Below are 19,426 nucleotides of genomic sequence, written 5' to 3'. Positions count from 1 at the left end.
TGCGTGGACTTGGAAGCTAAGCAGGGTCAGGCTTGGACAGTACTTGGATGGGAGACCACCAGGGCAGAATGCTGGATAGAAAAGTAAAACACTAACCAGATCAGCAGTGGCAAACCCCTTCCATATTAGTGTCGAGAAATTAATAGTAAGAAAACCAAGAGTTGAGCTGGTACAAAAAGAGACTTTGAAAATCATATGGCCATCTCCCGGAAGTCACCAGGAATTGGGCTGGACTGGTTGGAAGTTCTGCTTTTGGGGTACAGTTCGGTGGCTGCAACGCTGGGTGATCTTGAAAACCAAAGCAGGGTCGGACCTGGTTAGAACTTGGATAGGAGACCACCAGGATATCCAAGAACTGTCAGCTAGACTGGGAAGTAAAAAAAAAAAAAAACATCCAAAAGAGAATTGAGTGGAAAATTTCAAAAGGGTATTTGGTTCCCTGTGGAACCATTATAGAATATAATGCTGAATGGTTTTCATTTCATTTCAAAGGGATTTGCTCAGGAAAATTTCCTGCTGGGTTTTAGTTCCCACTCATTAATTAGTGAGACAGTACTTCTCTGTGCGTGTCCCACCCAAATGTGCAAAGATGTGACTTCAGGACACGTGCACGTGGCTTTTTTGACAACCCATGGACGTGGTTTGTTCCTGTCTTCATTTGGGAGGCGTTTCGGACCCTGTTTAACTTGTCAAAAGCAGCCAACAGTGGCTGGTTGAGTTAGTCTTTGTCCACCTTCCCCAGATGATTCCTTCCAGAGGTGTCAGACCAATTCCCAGAATTCCTAGTCAGCCTGATGAAATTCTGGGTGGAACCATTCCAAATCTAGGGGAGTCTCATCTTTTAAACCAGTGCTTTTCAAACTTGGCAACTTTAAGATGCGCAGACTTCCACTCCCAGAATTCCCCAGCCAGCATTACCTGTAGCGCATTTCCTCGCAGCGCTACCTGTACTCATCACTGTACCCTCATCGACTTCATTTTTCCAGAAAGATCCCCTTTTGACAGATTAAGAGCTGGCCAAAGCTGTGATAAGCTTTTGAATCTGGAAGCCAGGGCTAAAATTTGCAATGCTCTTTCCTTTAAAATGCCCATCACAGTAGGTGGCAGAATGCACCAAATCCTTTCCTGATTTTGAAAAAGCAGAGATAATCCTGATTAGGATGGGGAAATCTCAGGGTGGGATTTCTGGACTAAGAAATCAATAGGCTGGGGAAAACCAAACCCAGTTATTTGTTCCCCCCGTTCTTCAGATCTCTGTCCTCTCAGTCTCCAGATGCACTCTGGCCATTGGTTGAAGAGACAAATGCCTGGTCATTGGCTGTTTCCACATACCGGATTTCGATGATCTGTTTAAAAAGCGACAATGTCTGGTTCATACCAATACTGGCCCATGCTATAAATCATAGCTTATAAATCTTGATGGATGGGTTGACCCCACACCCAAAGCTGAAACCACCTTTCTACCTTCTGAGCTAGTGCAGATTGTGGCGATCAAAACCTGCGTATTCCCAATTCATTTAAACAAGAGAAGGAAAATAAATACATGGAAAACACTCCCACATACATATTTAATTAACTTTAGGGTGTCTAGTCATTTGCAAAAAAAAAAAAAATCTGAGTGGTGGCCACGAGGAGAACTTTCGGGCTGCAAAGCTGCCTTGCCATTTAAAGATCCTCTGGCACGCTGTGAAGGTGAAAGGATAACACGAGAGCCTTGATGAAACTAGACACTCATTGCAATGCCTACAGCCATGGTTGCATTCAAAACAATGCCTATACCCAGGTAGTAGGTAGAAGATGTTGCTCAGAGCCAGGAGGTCAGGGGAGGCGCAAGTTCCCATCCAAAGAACAACCGCTGCGCACAAGCTCTGAACAGCTGCATCGTTGTAGAAGAAAAGATCAGCTTGGCTCGGGTTTCGGATAAAGCGGGGTGGAGCCAGAATAAAGACGACTCACTCTCAACTAGCAGGAACTGTCATGGGAATGCAGAGATGAGCAAGCTTTGCAAGTGGGTGCAAACCAACCGTGTGGAAGTGCTTTGAGTTAGGGTAGATAATCTTTCTGGGCTGGGGGATATTGCAAGGAGGTGGTGGGTGCACTCACAAGATGATTGTAATGAGAGACTTGCCTGTTATAGACGGTATTATAGTGCACTCCCAAGGCATTGATTTACAAGAAAACAGTGTAGATCAGGGTTTCTCAACCTTGGCGACTTTAAGACGTGCAGACTTCAACTCCCAGAATTCCCCAGCCAGCTTTGCTGGCTGGGGAATTCTGGGAGTTGAAGTCCGCACGTCTTAAAGTCGCCAAGGTTGAGAAACCCTGATGTAGTTCCATAGGCTATTTTAAAAAGCATTCCCTTGATTGGATGTTGTCATCTTTATTTTCATTTTTTAAGGCCTTTACTGCAATACCCTCATACTGTTGTTGCGTTTTCTATTTTGTACCGGGGACGTTTTCGCTGGTACCTTTTCGACATAAGCCGCTGAGAGTCTTTTGATGGTGGGGGTATAGAAATATGTTTCATGAACAGATCCACCAGTATTCTGTCCCATGGGACCTTTGCGGAACCTAAATATCTCAGCAAATAAATACAACGCTGGGGTGGATGCTCAGATTCTGATTTAAGTGCTTTTATCAAAAGAATCTTTTTTAAAAGGCAGGAGGGACAAGGATCCTGGGACCACAGTGTGCATCCCTCTGGTCTTTGTGGTACGTAATGGGAAGTATGGGAGAAGAAGCAGGAAAGTTGCTCAGATAATTGTCATGATCTTGAGACTGAAAGGGAAGCGTTGTGAGTGAAGAGAATGTTAGAAGTCCTCCTTTATCACACTGTTTCTCCATAATGCATGACATGTAGCTCTACAACTCGGTGTTCGACAACAGTCCTGATCATAGCTTGGTCCTGAGCGACACCCAGAACCTCTCTCAGGACAGAGTCCCACCGCTTGCCAAACGTCACCATTCCAGTCTTATCAGGGAGACAACAGTGCGTATTTAGGAGTCAAGGCATTTTGCACAACAGAGGTTTCGAGTGGACAAAGAGGTGGGACGTTCACCTGGTTACCTCTCCAGCATCTGTTCCAACATCAGTTGTTGGAGATCTTTACATCCAGGGAATGACACACCCCATGGCAAGAAAGATCATTTTTCCAACGTCCCTCTCTGGTTCTGTTGCAGGATATGCGGAAACACGTCACCATGACGCTCTTGGACACAGAGCAGTCCTATGTGGAATCTCTCCGGACCCTGATGCAGGTAAATCATTCTTGGCAGGATTAGAAAGGTGCCCTCCGCTCACGCCCGGTAGCAGCCATGATGGCGTCATGCGGATCAGGACATCACAGCGCAAATGACACCGTTTGCGTCATTTGCACAAAGATATCCTGACAAACTTGGTGCCGTTTGCCCAAACATAACATAACATACATGGGATCACACAAACTTACATAGCATCATACACACACAGAGCGGGTACCCTGACAGTTTCTACACAATTAGAACGCCTAGTCCAAACCATTAGATCCAAATTTCCGGATATATATGCAATATTTTCCTTGCTGTTTTGGGATAATTTGGGTTTAAACATGACTGATAAGCTATCATCACTGCGCCAAGCATTTAGGTTAAATCTGAACAGCTGTTGTGAAATTAATTTCCTGTGCATTTAGTACTTGGCGATTGGCTGTTTAGGCACTTGACAATTGCTTTTACAGACTCGCCCAAAATTCTGAAATGTTATCACCGGGATCCTCTTTGAACTAAAGGTAATTTTGAAACTTTTTAGAGGTTATGACCTGGCTTTGCATATTTGCACCTGGAAATAATAACAATAACAATAATAAATTAAATGTATGACTGGTTCAGTGTATAACTTACCGCTCTGAATTCCCATGTGCTTTCTGATTTGCATACAGTAAACTTTTCTTTTAACAGACTAACAGGGGAAAGGTGACCGTTAAATCAGAATGTCTGTTAAATCAGAATGGGATTTTACATATGTGTATTTTGTGCATTTTACACATGCATAAAATGGCAGATGGAATTTTACATATGTGCAGGAACATATAGAATACAAAGAGATCTTGTCTATTGCATCTTAAGTCCACTAAACCAAGGTCCATTAAGCTGTGGGTTTACTCTATTCATTCCCCCACAATAACATGTTACACAACTCAAAAATATAAACGTATCTTAGTTTTAGTAATGTTTTTCTACATCTCACAATGCATGAATGTACAAGCCTAAACCTCTTTAAATTAATGTTTATGCTCTCTCCTTTATTGAACTGAATTGGGTGTATTATATCAAAATCACAATTGTATAACATACTCTTTTATATAACAGTCTGTTTTTCAGAAATGGTATCTCTCTTCTGTTTTGAAAGTGCCCCTCGCTCAGTGATTATGAGATTATCCATTACCTCTGTTTTCTAAAATCAAGTTGAATGTGTATAAGAGAATAGTAGGTTCATATTCTATAAGGAATCATATCCTTTATTAATGCAAATAATGCAGTGATTCTCTTTTGTCCCCAAAGAGAATCACTGATGTATTTATTCACTTTAATATTTTTTTGAGTCCCAGTTGAACTTTCTACTCAGGTTCAAGTCTTAGAATTATAGAATCATAGAGATATAGTATAGAGATAACCTAATCCAGTGTTTCTCAACCTTGGCCACTTGGAGATGTGTGGACTTCAACTCCCAGAATTCCCTAGCCAGCACTAGGGAATTCTGGGAGTTGAAGTCCACACATCTCCAAGTGGCCAAGGTTGAGAAACACTGATTTAATCTGACCAACTGCCTTCATTGGAGCATCTCTGACAGATAGATGACCATCGAGCCTCTGTTTGAAGATACAGAGTCATGTAGCAGCCTATTCCATTTTCTCAAGTCCAGCCTGAATTTGCTTTCTTGTAGCTTTATCCTATTGGCAGGGGTGCCCACAGGGGGATCAAAAAAGTTGAGATGGTGGTTGTGACCGCACAACTATTCCATTTATGGACTGACCATTGGAGAATAGACAGGGACAACAATAACTCTTGAGCTTGATAACTTTTTTTGATAATGTGGCTTATTTAATGTTGGCTTGGTGAATGAGGAAAGCCGCATTGTGGTTTGGGGCTTGGCTCATTGGGAAACCCAGCCAATTGTAGTTTATTCTGTAAACCATGTCAAGCAAACCATGGTTACCACAATGGGCAAACCCAGTGGATATATAACATTCATTGTTTTTTGTTTTGTTTCATTTTTTGCTTTTTTCCCTTCAAATCTTCTCGGTCAGTGTCCTGCAACACCTTGATAAATGTTGGCTTGCTCTTGACATGTACAAAGTGACAGTGATAAAAACAACTTCTGTTTCTTTTTAATTTGGCAGTAGTTTTGTTACGTTGCATGTGGAGTTCCCAGACCCAGTTCTGGACATTTTTAGTTAACCCACTCAGGTTTAGCAGGTTATGGAAAAGGTTCTTCTGTCCTTAGCCTTGGAAATCTGCCACCCATCAGGGCTCCATGAAGTCAGACCAACTTCCTGTGTTTCTAATCCATTTATTTTGGTTTCCTACTCCTTCTCTTGCAGGGTTACATGAAGCCCCTGAAGCAGCCGGAAAATTCCACCCTCTGTGACCCCTCGCTGGTGGATGAGATCTTTGATCAGATTCCCGAGTTGTTGGAACATCACGAGGAGTTCCTGGAGCAAATCTCCGAATGTGTGCAGAACTGGCATGAGAAACAGAAAGTGGGAGAGATCTTAGTACAGTCTGTGAGTACAGCTCCCTGATACTGCCTCTGACTTCCAGAGGAGAGGGGAGGGGAGTGTGATCGGGGGTTCCTGTGACATCTTTATAAATGTTGGCTTGCTCTTGACACGTACAAAACAGCCATATCCCGATCTTCATACTCTTTCTGAGATTCAGTAGCAATTCCCTTCACTCGTCTGCTCATTCTTCTTGCTAGAAATGTAGATACCTCCTCTTAGTTCTTTCAACAGTAGAAGGGGCTCTCCAGGGGAGAATGAGTGGGTCTCACCAAAAGGTTTGCTGCCTTTACTTTGGCATCCTGGACTAGCAACTTGCAAGAAACCCTGAGATTCTCAAGCTGCTAAATTCTGCAATTCATGGGGCAGTTACAGAAGGGTATAAATCATATCTCCAGGGGTGTTTGGGAACGATGGTGCCACCAGGCCTAGAGAACGTGCCAGGTAGGTCTAAGTGGGCTTCTGAAGCCGAGAGGATGGTTTGGGTTTGATTCCAAGGGCTTGGAGCTAGGAGAGAAGGCAGCCCACCCCTCAGTGATTCCCCAGCCTCCCCCTTTTCTTTTTTCTTGAAAGTAAGGAGGTGGGGGTGGGAAAAGGCACAGAACAGATGCTGCTTGGAAAAAAAAGAGCCCATCAAACAAAAACAATAAACTGCAAGCCATGTTGTTGTGGTAGGTGGAAAGTTGGTGGCAACAGAAGGCTTCTTGGATGGACCAGCCAAGCAGCTTGTTATCCAGTTCTGCCTGACCTGCTCCATCCATCTTCCTCTTGCCTCCTCCCCCTGCCTTTTTCCTGAAGGAAGACTCCTACTCATGTAAAAGGGCAGATGGCAAAGATCTTGAATGAGGTAAAGAGCAAGGTTGGGCTGTCGAAGTCTACCAGTGCTGCTGCTCATGGGTAGAGAACATGCCAGTGGACCTCATTCCCACAAGATAAGCAGCTCTTAGATCTGAAATGGGAAAGTGCTTTGGATCCAGCATGAACATGTTTGTTGCACCTGTCAGTGGCATTCATGGGTCCTACATATTCCTGGGAGTGTGCAGCTGCTGTGCAAACCCAGGAAAAGTGGTGGCTCCTTCAAGGAGCTGCTGAGGGACAGCCAGTGCTAAAGTATCTTTCCTGGTTTAGATCTGAATAGCTGCATATCTAATTCAAGGGTCAGTGATGCCCACTATCTCAGATGGCTTCAAAAGGGGACTGGATACATTCATGAGAAACAGGCCTGTGAAGGGCTCTAGCTCTTGAAGACTGAATCTTACCTCCCGGTTGGAGGCAGCAGGACTCCAAATCCCATCTGCAGGGGAACAAGAGTGGGAGAGGAACATCTCCTGCTTGTGAGTACTCCAGAGACATCTGGTTGGCCATGACGAGAAACAGATTCCAGGACTAAGATGGGCCTTGGCCTGTTCCAGCAGAACTGTTCTTCTGGCCTTAAATGTGGTGATGTCCATTAACTCAGATGGCTTTCAAAGGGAGGTTGGATAAATCCATGAAGGACAGGTCTGATGAGGGCTATTACCCTTGAAAACTCCATGTGATCTCTGGGTTGAGGGCAGGAGGACTTCATATCCCACCTGCAGGGGAACAAGGTGGGAGGGGAACATGTGTCCATCTCCCGCTTGCGAGCACTCCACAGGCATCTGGTTGGCCATGGCAAGAAACAAATTACTGGACTAAGATGGGCCCTGGTCTGGGTGAACAGGGTTTTTGTTAGGGTTTTAGACTCTCTGGGTTCAGTTCTGGTGCTCTGATTTGTGTGGGGTGACCTGGGGTGGTGTTGCTAGATAGATGACTCAGTGACTCAGTAGTGGGCAATCTGCTTCTGTGATAAACAGTCAGTCTTTGGAAGCGTTCACTGCCTCATGATGCCTTTGTCATTTCTGAGAATTTTTCAAGCAACTCCAGCAAGTCTGTGGGAGTTTTCCAGTCATCCTCCAGGCTGTTTTCGCAAATGATAGCGAGCTGCATTTTTCTAACCCAAACATCATTACCCAAAAGTAAGCTCCATTTTTGGGTTCCCTGCTAAAAATCCTTTGTTTTGTTTCTCGTCTTTCTTAAATGGTTTCCCCCCCTGGGTGAAGTTGCAAATAGATTTCCCCATGCCCCATAAAGATGAGTCTCAATCTTAACGATCGTTGGGATCCCAAATTCTTTCCGTTGACGATTTGGGCCTTTAATTCCATACCTGCAAGCAGGAGAAACTCCGGGATGAGGGAAAAGAAGGTTGCACGTTTCTCCAAAGTTGTTGCTCATCAGGGCAAAACCCGGCAGCTTTGATGCCAACATACAGTTCAGGCTGAATTTTGCAGGGCAAACTTCCTAAAAAGGTGCCAATTTGCACAACATTCCCCAGAGATGTCCATCTTAGTACAAAAGACTCTGGAAATGTGGATTTCCAAGGGTATCCATGGAGAGGCAAAAATGAGAGGCAGAATGGTGTGCACAACTGCTTACAACACATATCAAAAAGGAGCAAGATTTAAACGTGGCCACCATCTTGACTTTTTTGACCCACTCCCATCCACCCAGGGGAGGTTCCTTTGATTTTCATGCTGTTATGGGTAGTCCTGAAGGAGAAGATTGTATAATCAGTAACGATTGATTAGATAGATGAATTGAGCAACAGGCTTTTAATGTATTGGAAGAAAAAAGTGTCCTCTACTTTTCATTCAAAAGCCATCCCAAAGGAAGATATAATAAATCTATGAAACCAGATAAAAGTTACAACTAGGCAACTTACAGTAGTAACAGCATCAGACTACAGAACATGACAAACTGTTCGATCAAAACATAAGGCAGTGTTTCTCAACCTTAGCAACTTTAAGAGGTCAGGACTTCAACGCCCAGAATTCCCCAGCCAGCATGGCTGGCTGGGGAATTCTGGGCGTTGAAGTGCAGACCTCTTAAAGTTGCCAAGGTTGAGAAACCCTGCATTAGGGAAACAGATTTTCCCTAATGCCAGAAGCTGCGTGAGTCCTGGACAGAGAGGATTGTGTGATGGGGGCATTTGGATCACAATTGCTGCCTCCCTGGATGCCCCATAGTAGAAGATCAGGCAAGGTTGGTTTCAGAGGGACATCTCTGCTTGATCTTGGTTGCAAACACACGAAAGATTACGCTCCCTATCAAACCATGCTCCTAAGCTATAGGGCGTGTTTTATGTCACTGCAAAGAATCTGGACCTTGGGTTGCTGGCACACTCCCCTGCTGGCATCATTTCTCCAAAACTACTCAGCTGCATTCAGACAACATGTGAAACCCAGCATTAGAAGCCCTGCTGTGGCATTTGCACCACATGCAAAACTTGGTTACCTTTATTTGATTCATTCATTCATTTTGTGGCTCAGCCACTTGGTTTACCGTTGGGCGGCTGGTGCACTCAGAAAATGGGTTAATATGGTAAACAGGTGAAGCAAGTGGTGAAACCAGATCCGATATGTTTACCTTTCTCCAGTACTAATTCTTTAGTTCAAAGCCCAAACTCAGAGTTAGCCATACCTTGGGTGTGGTTATGTTCAGAACACTAGTGGGTTAGATCACTGTGGCTACCCCTTTCTAGGAACGGCTTATACAGGCAGTCCTCTACTTACGAACAGGTTACATTCCAAGAGGCTGTTCATAAGTCCATTTTGTTCATAAGTCCAACCACAGCGTGCCGCCTACGTACGCCTGGAAGTTTACAGTGCACCACATACGTACACATGCATGCCGTAAACTTCTGGGTGTACATATACAGTGCACCATATACTTCCGGGCGTACGTACACATGCGTGCCGTAAACTTCCGGGACCTTCATTGTTGGAATTGTTGGAGGTTTGTTCATATCAGCGAAAGTTTGTAACTTGAAAGTTCATAAGTAGAGGACTATCTATATTTTTAATTTTTTTTTTAAAGATAAAGAATCCATTGAGTCAACTCCTGGTGACTTTGGACACATCCAAGCAGTTCTCTTGGCTGATGTCCAGATACGGTTTACCACAGCTTTGGGGGAGATGTTTTTCAATGTCCCATTCTACTCTGTAGCTCTGGGCTTTCCCCCCCATTCCTAATTGGGCCTAACTCTGCTTCACTTTTTGAGGTTAGCCAAAGTTGGCTAAGAGCAGCCTTCTAGCTTTGCATTTGAACCCAGGAATTAGTTTTCATCAGTAATAAGATTAAGAATACGTTGTGAAGGCAACAGAAGATGACTCAGAAGCATCACATCATTTGATAATTCAAAATAATTCAAAATCTGATTCTAGCAGTCGGTTGGGAAATTGTCCTCAACGTTTTAAGGCCACCTGATGCGTCAAATGTGCCAGCTGGTTGTTCAGATGGAGGTTTCTTGTAAGTTGGCAAAATTGTCTTTCTTGTTCAGGTTGGAATGACTCCTAATGATTCTAGTGGGTCTTCCTTCTGAGTAGACATGGGTAAGATCAGTTGATTGCAGCAATCCAGCATTCATTCTGGATCGTCTGAACACAATCGCCGTGCGCCAGGAGTAATTAAACTATGTTCAGAAAGCAGGTCGGTTGAGCCCAGGTTTTGGTGCTGATGGTCAAGCAACAAGAATTTCCTATCCTCAGCGCCAGGGGTGTTGCAGGTAGGATCAAAAAAGTCAAGTTGGAGGTTATGATAATGCGATTGAAGCTCCGTCTAGAGTGTTGTTGTTTTCTTGGCCTTGTACACAAAAAACAAGCAGTTTTGTTCATACCATCATAGCCACCATCTTGACCCTCTTTCGTCCATACCCCTGTGGACACTACTGGTCAGCACCTTGTTTAATAGTGAGCATCAGTTGCACATGCACGATGTTTGCGATGTTTGCCCAGGTTCTGCATAGTGGCCCTGATTAAAAGAGATGTTAAACTCATAGCATGCCAGCCAAAGGAGTGAAGTTTTGTTACGTATTTCAGAGTCATGTAGATGTTCACGCAGTGCAGAGTTTATTCTGTTTCGATACGTTGGATTTTTGCCTTAATAGACCACGCTGTGGGCATTTAAAGAAAGACGGGTCTTAACAGTTTTATTTGTACAAAATAAACAGTTCCAGTTCTGAGGAAGAAGGACAACCTAGATAAATATTCATGAACGAACTCGAACCCTGCTGTTTAATTCTGAATGGCCAATTCCTCAGGTGTCTGAGCTGAGAATGACTTCAGCCTCAACAGGGTGGTCATTCCACCTCTGAGATTTGCTCATTCTCTTTCTCTTCCCTTTAGTTTTCCAAAGACATCTTGGTGAATATTTATTCTGCCTACATCGATAACTTTCTCAATGCCAAAGATGCTGTAAGGATTGCTAAAGAAGCCCGACCGGCGTTCATGAAGTTTCTGGCGGTAAGACAGCCTTTCACCTCCCCTGCTCGCTCTGCAAAACCAAGGGGTGGTTGAACAGAAGCCTTCTGAGAAATGACCAGATCGGTCTTCAGATAATTAGTTCTGGCCTCCCTGACTGGGATCCAGTGGGATTCCAAGAAATCCACAAGGGATTTGATTTCTGGCTGGATAGGCATGGTCTTTTTACTGTTTGATACAAAGGCAATGTCTCTCCCTGCCTTCATCTTGAAATATGTTGACCACCGTAACAGGAACATATTAAATAACTCTCATTATAAAACTTGCCAAGGTGTAATGTTTCTGAAGTCATCTTAATGCCTCTGGTTTGGGGTTTGTTTGTTTGTTTGTTTGTTTTTCCTACTTTCTCTGATGCGTTGTCTTTCTTTGGCCAGCCTGTGCTTCTCTCTGTTCTCAGCTTTGGATTTTCTCTTTTTTAAAAGGAGCCACCTGGCCGTTTACAGCTTCTTGGATCGTAGTCATTAACCGTGCTGGTGTCTTCTTCTGCTTATTGGCACCTTGCCTAATAAAATATTTGGGACTGCAGCTCTCATGATCCCTTATCTTTGGCCATATTGACTGAGACTGATGAGAGCAGGAGTCCTAAAGGTCTGAAGGGCACCATTAAATCCACCTCCTCCAAATTTGGGGTCCTCCTGATATATTAAATACAGTTTCCATAATCCCGTAACTAATTTGACCGTGCTGCTGGCTACGGGTGATGAACTTTATGTGCAGTATGTCTGGAGGGCACTAAGAAATGTCATTTAATGTATTTAGCCAAGTTTTATTGAAATCATCACCTTTTTCAGAATCCCCTAAGTTGTGTCTCTCTGTCCTCCAAAGGTGAAGATCACTAGTGTTATTTCCAACCAAGACATTTTACTGGCTAGAACAGGAATCTGGGCACCCTAAGCGGTGGTCTAATTTGCCCCAAGAATTGACCACTTTAGTTGGCCAAGATCCTAGGGTCACACAAGCCATCATTGTTAAGTGAGCTGCAAAGGTTGGTTAGCTTACAGAGCCCCATCTCATCAACTTGCTGGTCTGCATGTCCAGAACTTCACCCCAGCTCATCCCAGGGGAGGTTTAAATTTCTCTCTGTTTTTCCTTGCCCTTTCCAGCAAAGCATGCGAGAAAACAAAGAAAAACAGGCCCTCTCCGATCTCATGATCAAGCCAGTGCAACGAATTCCACGCTATGAACTTCTGGTCAAGGTGAGTAATTCATAGCAAAGCGCTACTGAAGAACTCCGGAACAGCAGAATTTTATATCCCTATTTCCCTGTTTATCTTCATAATTCCTTTGCCAATGTATGACTGTGAAGCTGTTCCATGCCAGTGTCTGTTGAGAACAAGGTGGCACATCAGGGGATGGGTTTTAAAAAAATGTTTGTTGTAGAATCTGTGCAGATGTAAACTTGAGGACCTGTCCTTTCGGGTGACACAGCCACCCTGAAACGCGCTGATGCCTTTGTGGCCTCACTTCCCCTCTCAATCTGTTCGCCCTCGTGGTTCTTGTGAAGATAAAAGGAGAGGCTTCTGTTATTCTATACTTAAGCCAGTTGCAAGAGAAAAAAGAGGTTTAATTATAGTATGCATTTAGCAATCTTGAAGGTGAGAAATACAGGTAATCCCCAGTTTAAGAACGAGTGCCGTTCCCAAGGTCTGTCCTTAAGTCGAATTTGTACGTAAGCCGGAACAGTATGATTGTATAATACTGTATAAGTAGTATTGTGTAATGAACTCGAATCATTGTGTATTCAGCTCGAATCATTGTGTATTTAACTTGAATTTTACAATAGGCTCTGTTCTTAACTACGGGTTGTCCATAAACCGGGTGTTCTTAACCCAGGGACTACCTGTATATTGCTTTTTTTTTTTTTTTAAAGGGAGGGGAAAAAGGTTCAATAAAATTAGAGACTTTGTACAATGTTTTGCTGATGAAATTGATGGTATTTGTTCAAATCTGGCAGAACTGAAGGAATTAACTGGGGCAGTGTCTTGCAAAACGATCTGGGATTCTTTAGAACGTGTGGATTCTGGTGAAATGGACAGGGTCACCTCGCAGCATGGGCTTGGCACTACCCCCAGCTCACTTGGGCAGGGGTGGGGGCAGTGAAGGGCGGGTTTCAGGAGGTGACGGATACCGTTTCGAGAGAGGGAGCTAAGATTGGGTCTGCCAAAGAAGGGAGTGGTATAGCCCTACTTGTAGAGGCCATCTCTCGATCCAGCTGTGTTAGACAGCTCCCATCCAGTTGAGAAGGTGATCAGGCTGCAGTTGAGAAAACCAGAAATATATCTGTATATACTGATTGATTGACTGATTGACTGATTGATTGATTATATGCCATCAAGTCAGTGTTGACTCTTAGCGAACACATAGATAGTTTTTCTCCAGAACAATCTTTCTGTAACTTGGTCCTTCAGATCTTCCAATGGGGCCCCTTCGCCACTGTAACAGAGTCCCTCCATCTTGTTGCTGGTCATCCTCTTTTTCTTCTGTTTCTTTCCATCTTTCCCAGCATTACAGATTTATCCAGGGAGCTGGGTCTTTGCATTGATTGATTGATTAAGTGCCATCAAATTGGTGTCAGCAACCACTCAGATAGATTTTCTCCAGCAGGATCTGTCCCAACCTGGTCCTTCAGGTCTTCCAATGGTGCCCCCATCACCACTGTAACTGAGTCCATCCACCCTGCTGCTGGTCGTCCTCCTTCTCCTTCCTTCACCTTTCCCAGTGTTAGAGCCTCCTCCAGAGAGCTGGGTCTTCTCATCATGTGCCCGAAGGAGGATAATTTGAGCCTGGTCATTTGTGCCTTGAGGGAGACCTCTGGGTTGATTTGCTGGATGATCCGTTGGTTTGTTTTCTTGGCTGTTCACGGTGTTCTCAGGAGTCTTCTCCAACCCCAGTGTTCAAAGGCATCAATAATTTTCTTATCCTACTTCTTCAAAGTCCATGTTTCGCTTCCCTAGATGGCCACAGGGAGTACCGTGGTTGCACAATTCTGATCTTCATAGGGATAGACACATCATGGCATCTGAATAGATTCCAAGGCCTTCGTGGCTGCTCTAACAAGTGCTAGTCTGTGGCCAATAATTCCTTTACTGTTGATGGTGGATCCTAAAGATCACACACGTGTATGTGCGGATACACATATGAATGTATATACACAGAAGTATATAACCCTTATGTTATTTTTGAGCTTCTAATATTACTATTATTTTGAATGCTATTATTAATGTTCTTAGTCTTGGGTTTCGTTTCTTCTTCTGTTTGTTTGGTTTAGCTGTTTCTTTTTTCAGACGGCCTTAGAGGCAGCCATTTAACTGAATGCTCCATAAACATTGGCTGCCGAAAAGAAAACCAGTTTGCCTTTTTGCTCCCTAAAGATTCCTCAAGGCGGATTTCTTGCATAAATCCGAGGGTGGAGGAGGTGAGATGCGCCACAGACATTTCCCATGGGAAATTTTCTCTCTGGGTTTTACATGGAGGTGCTGTTCATTTTGTCCGACTTTCAGTTGCGCGGAAGCCGGATGGTCGGCTGTGCTGACAGTCTTCTCTTCTGGCACACTGAATTCCTTGAATATTTCACATGCCTGACTCAAAGCCTGAGTTTGGATCTATTTCGGGGAAAGAGGCATTACTCATTTAGGAGGGCTGAGACCTCCACCGTTCGGCAGAAAAGAAATCTGTTTTCTAAAATGGCCCTGATCCACCCAAATTGAGGGAAGCCATATCTGCGGGGACATCCAGAAAGGTGTGGAGCGATGCACTGGGCTAGGATGGGAGTCAGATGACCAAATGTGAAGTTGACAGGATCTCATGGCAGCATGGTGGCATGATTCTTCTTTCTGTAAGGTGCATGGTTGTGAGTTACAGGTAGTCCTTACTTACTGACTGCCTTGTTTAACGATCGTTTGAAGTTACAACAGTGTTAAAAAATAGCTGTGACTATTCCTCACACTTCTGACCATCGCAGCATCCCACAATCACGTGATCACCATTTGTGTGCTTTGCAACTGGTTCATGTCAAGCAGAGTTAATAGAGGAAGTGGAAGTAAAATCATAAGTCACGGTCATATGATGTCTTGCTTAATAGCCGTGGTTACTCACTTAACGACCAAAGGGGAAGTGTCAGGTTCAGCCGAAAGAACTACACGAGACAGTACAGATACAGTTCTGTTGTGTTTATTAGCTTCCACCTCAAACAGAGTCTCTCTAGACTCAATCTAAACTTCCCAAGCCAGCAAGCCAAAACACCGTGAATTCCTTAGGGTGGTGCCAGTCTCATCTTCTTAACCTTCCCACGCTCCTGTTGGGGGCTAAGGAAATGTTTATCTCCCCGAGCGCGGCCTTCATCAAACCATTCCATCACAGGAAATGAGGTCATAAGCCTGTCATGCTCCTGTGGTTTCACTTAGCGACTGCAGCACTTAGCAACAGTGTTGCTGGTACCAATTGTGGTCACTAAGTGAGGACTACCTGTATTCTATTTTTACTGACAGTTGTTGCGAGCTGCCTAGGACTATTTTGTATAAGCTAGGCAGCCATGTAAATTTTCTAAATAAATAAAATAAAAGCAGGCATGGCTTCAATCACGTTAAAGCTGCCATCTTGACTTATTTTACCCCCCGAACACCCCTGCTTGAGTAGCCTTTAGGTTTGCGGGGAGGGTCCTCTGGCTCTGCTCCTCTGGCTTTTACAGCATCCTGAGATGCAGAACATAACATGTGGATCACCAACAGGAAATGCTGGGCTAGAAACTGGGCGATGGTGAGTTCTAGTCCTGCCTGAGGCATGGAATCCAGTTGGGTAACTTTGGGCTGGTCACACTGCCTCAGCCCAAAGGGTTCTCGTTGTGGGGAAAGTAGGAGGCAGGAGCATGATGTACGACAACTTGAGTCGTACAAAATAAGTGCAAGATAGGAGGAGTGGGGGAGGAGGACTAGTAACAGCTGTGGTTCATCTTTTCACAACTTCACACCCAGCTTTCCGACTCTACAGATCATTTGCTCCTGCCCTGGATAATCTCAGGATTTGTACCAAGACCAGCTCAGTTTTATATAATTTTGTACTTATATAAAAGCCAGAGTTTCTCAGTGTTGGCCATTTTAAAAAGTGTGGACATCTGTGCACATGCATGGACATGCTGGCTAGGGAATTCTGGGAGTTGAAATCCATACATTGTAAAATGGCCAAGGGTGAGAAACACTGCTCTAACAGACGTCATTCAGTGGCTGTATCATAGTGCCAGTAATTGGCAGCACCTCGCTCCTTCTCTTTGCAAGGAGCTTTGAAACTCTGATACCATTCACCCATTTTTCCCCCCTGCCCAGTAGGAGGCAGTTCTTGGCCAGTCTTGCTGGCCTTGGAAGCTAAGTAGGATCAGGCCTGGTTAGTCCTTGGATGAGAGACCACCAGGAAATTTCCAGAGCTGGGAAGTTGAAAAAAACATTCTGGTATAAGACAGTGCGGTACCACATGCCCATATTATGGAGGAAGATCCACATTCCAAATAAAGAGGATATTTCCTGACTCTGGGAGCTATGGAACAGTGGAACAGCCTACCTCTTGAAGTCTGGAGGCTCCATCACTGAAGGTTTTCAAGAAAAGGTTGGACAGCCATTTGTCTGACATGGTCTGAGGATTCTTGCTATGGGTGGGGGTTGGACTAGAAGACCTCCAAGGTCCCTTCCAACGCTGAGAGTCTATGATTCTGTGACCTCCAAGGTCCCTTCCAACCCTAGGAGTCTGTGACTTCCATATTGCTACAAGACAACAACATGGCTGTCTCCATGAAATTACAAGGAGTTGAGCCCAATTTTCACCCTTGGACAGCAGTAGATCAGCATCTATTTGATCAAGAAAGCTGGGAAGCCCAAGTTAGGGCTGTGTTCACACATCACATTCAACCATAATGTGATTTATTTGCTTGCTTTTGGTGTAACATATTATGTTCCCTCCGCTTTTGTGATTTGCAGACTGTGATTGGTGGTTTAGTGTGTTGAGGTTTGTTCAGCACAAAATGGTGAAGCAAACCATGACTTTGTGCAGTATGAGAACCATGTCTTAATCTCTGAATCCCTGTTAACAGTTGTCTTCATAGTTGCTCTTCTGAGTTCCTAAGGTGGTTCAGGATGAAGCACCTTCAGACAGTCATTGCCACAGTCCAGAGATGTTGGGGTAAGAATTCCCAGCCATTGTAGTCATGATAGTTAACCAAAATACCTCTCGAATACTAGATCTGAGGGACCCCTTGCCACCTTGAGTTGACCAATATATACTGGATGGATGGATGTGTGTGTGTGTGTGAGATAATAATAATAATAAAGAAGGAATTCCCAGAAGAATTTGGCTTAGCACTGTTGGAAACAGGATGTTGGGCTCGATGACCTTTGCCTGATCCAAGAAAGATTTAATGCTTCCATATTTTATTTTTTGGAAATAATTCTTTCTGAGCCTTTTTAAATCTTAAGACTCTCCAGTAAATGTCAGCATTCGCCAAATTCCTAACGCTTGAAGCAATGTGCAGACGCTCCCCAAGTGGGTAGCTACGAACTCACATAGTTGTGGCGTGGAAGAGGGAACCGGGAAGGCGCAAGGAAGCGTCCGGCCAGAAAACGCTTGCTGAGGAAGAAACGCATCCCGGGGTGGTGAAGCCAAAGCCCAGAGAGAAGAAGACGGAGCGCTGCACAGCAGCGTGATGAAAGACAGAAACGTTGGCAACAGCTCCGTTTACAGTAGGCGGCACTGGGGGACTTTGAAATACGCGAAGGACGGGCCTCACAGTCCTTTCCTTCCTGGCTGCCCTTATAAATAACCGTGACAGAACAAAGCCGTTGGCCCACCCAGAATTACCCATTGGATTTCAGCCCCGCCAGGATTGATGATTGGCGAAGTGGGCACTAAATTATCCAGCGGTGGTGCCACTCCATGCTTGCAGCTGGCCAATTAACCAGCCCAATTTATGGGCTCTTGTGTGATGAATCGCCCAGGAGCAGCTTATAGGAAAGACAGAGATGGCTTTTCTACCCAGTGGTTTTGGCTTCCAGGCGCTGCTCTGTCCTGGCACTGTTGAGCAGCCAGCAACGCGTGTGGGCCCTCTGGGCCTGGCAGGTGGCTAGCCGGGCATGGAAGACGGATGGTGCGGCAGGAAGACTTGGGAAGGCAACCAGATGGAGCACCCTGCCAGAGAGATCTGGAGCGCCTCTTGGCGTTTCAGGAGACGGGGTGGGATGGGCTGAAGGTTGACAGGACAGCTGAATTGGCCACGGACGGGAGCCACGCCTTTGGAGCGCACGTCATCAGAGCCAACTGGAGCGTGGCGGCGCTTCTGCTGCAGGATGGACTGTGGTTTGTTTTGCAAGAGAATGGGTTCGGGGAAGATGCTGCTCGTGGAAGAGAGTTTGAGAGCAAAATTCCGCTCGGTGCCAAACATAGGTGTCCTGCAGAGGCTTTCCCAAGGTGCTAAAGCAGGTTTCTCAACTTTGGTAACTTTAAGGTGGGTGGACTGCAACTCCCAGAATTCCCCAGCCAGCCTTGCTGGCTGGGGAATTCTGGGAGTTGCAGTCCACCCATCTTAAAGTTGCCAAGGTTGAGAAACACTGCTAAAACATTAGATCGCCTCCCTGCAAGGAGTGTTTGCTTGCTCTCTTTTTGAATAGTCAAAGTAGAATAAATGCATGGCTGGGGACACTGGGTCTTGTGGTCAAACCATTGCAGAGGTTGGGGTTGGCAAAGACCCGTCAAAACACCCAGGCTGAAAAAATGCAGTAAATTAAGGAGGCATTCTTAGACTGGTGTTTTTCAATTCAAGAAACACTGCTATACACCAGCGAGAGGTGGCTAAAAACAATTTAAGATGAAAGTTTTTTAAAGAAGAAATAAACTGGGGTGAAATACTGCAAAATACTCCTGCAAGCTGAATAAACTGGGCACATTTTGCTTGTTGTTGTTAAGTCGTGCCCGACTCTTTGCGACCCCATGAACCATATCGCGCCAGGCCTTCCTGTCCTTCACTGCCTCCCTGAGTTTGCTCAGTTTCGTGCTCATTGCTTCAGTGATGCTCTCTAACCATCTCATCCTCTGCCATCCTCTTCTCCTTTTGCCTTCCATCTTTCCCAGCATCAGGGTCTTCTCCAAGGAGTCCTCTCTTCGCATTAGGTGACCAAAGTATCTGAGCTTGAGCTTCAGTATCGATCCTTCCAATGAGCAATCAGGGTTGATTTCCTTTAAGATTGACTGGTTTGACCTCCTAGCAGTCCAGGGGACTCTCAAGAGTCTTCTCCAGCACCACAGTTCAAAGGCATCAATTCTTCGGCGCTCGGCCTTTTTTATGGTCCAGCTCTCACA

The 19,426-nt window shown here is 44.8% G+C and overlaps 1 protein-coding gene across 2 annotated transcripts in view; it reads left to right on the top strand.

Moving 5' to 3' along the window:
• ARHGEF17 (Rho guanine nucleotide exchange factor 17) overlaps nt 1-19,426 on the top strand; it is a 151,472-nt gene that overhangs the window by 95,657 nt on the left and 36,389 nt on the right. For both annotated transcript variants that reach the window (XM_088140446.1, XM_088140445.1), the window contains 4 exons: nt 3,181-3,258; nt 5,580-5,762; nt 10,958-11,074; nt 12,196-12,288. In XM_088140446.1, coding sequence (XP_087996572.1) covers nt 3,181-3,258; nt 5,580-5,762; nt 10,958-11,074; nt 12,196-12,288 — 471 coding nt within the window. The remainder of the gene's footprint in view (nt 1-3,180; nt 3,259-5,579; nt 5,763-10,957; nt 11,075-12,195; nt 12,289-19,426) is intronic.

This window comes from Python bivittatus, unplaced genomic scaffold, assembly GCF_059951505.1.
Source record: "Python bivittatus isolate LINGU-HERP-01145 unplaced genomic scaffold, Pbiv_v1 ctg000340_np1212, whole genome shotgun sequence".
NCBI lineage: Eukaryota > Metazoa > Chordata > Lepidosauria > Squamata > Pythonidae > Python > Python bivittatus.
The sequence above is the reverse complement of the archived record's forward strand: the minus strand, read 5'-3'. Positions and strand labels throughout refer to the sequence as shown.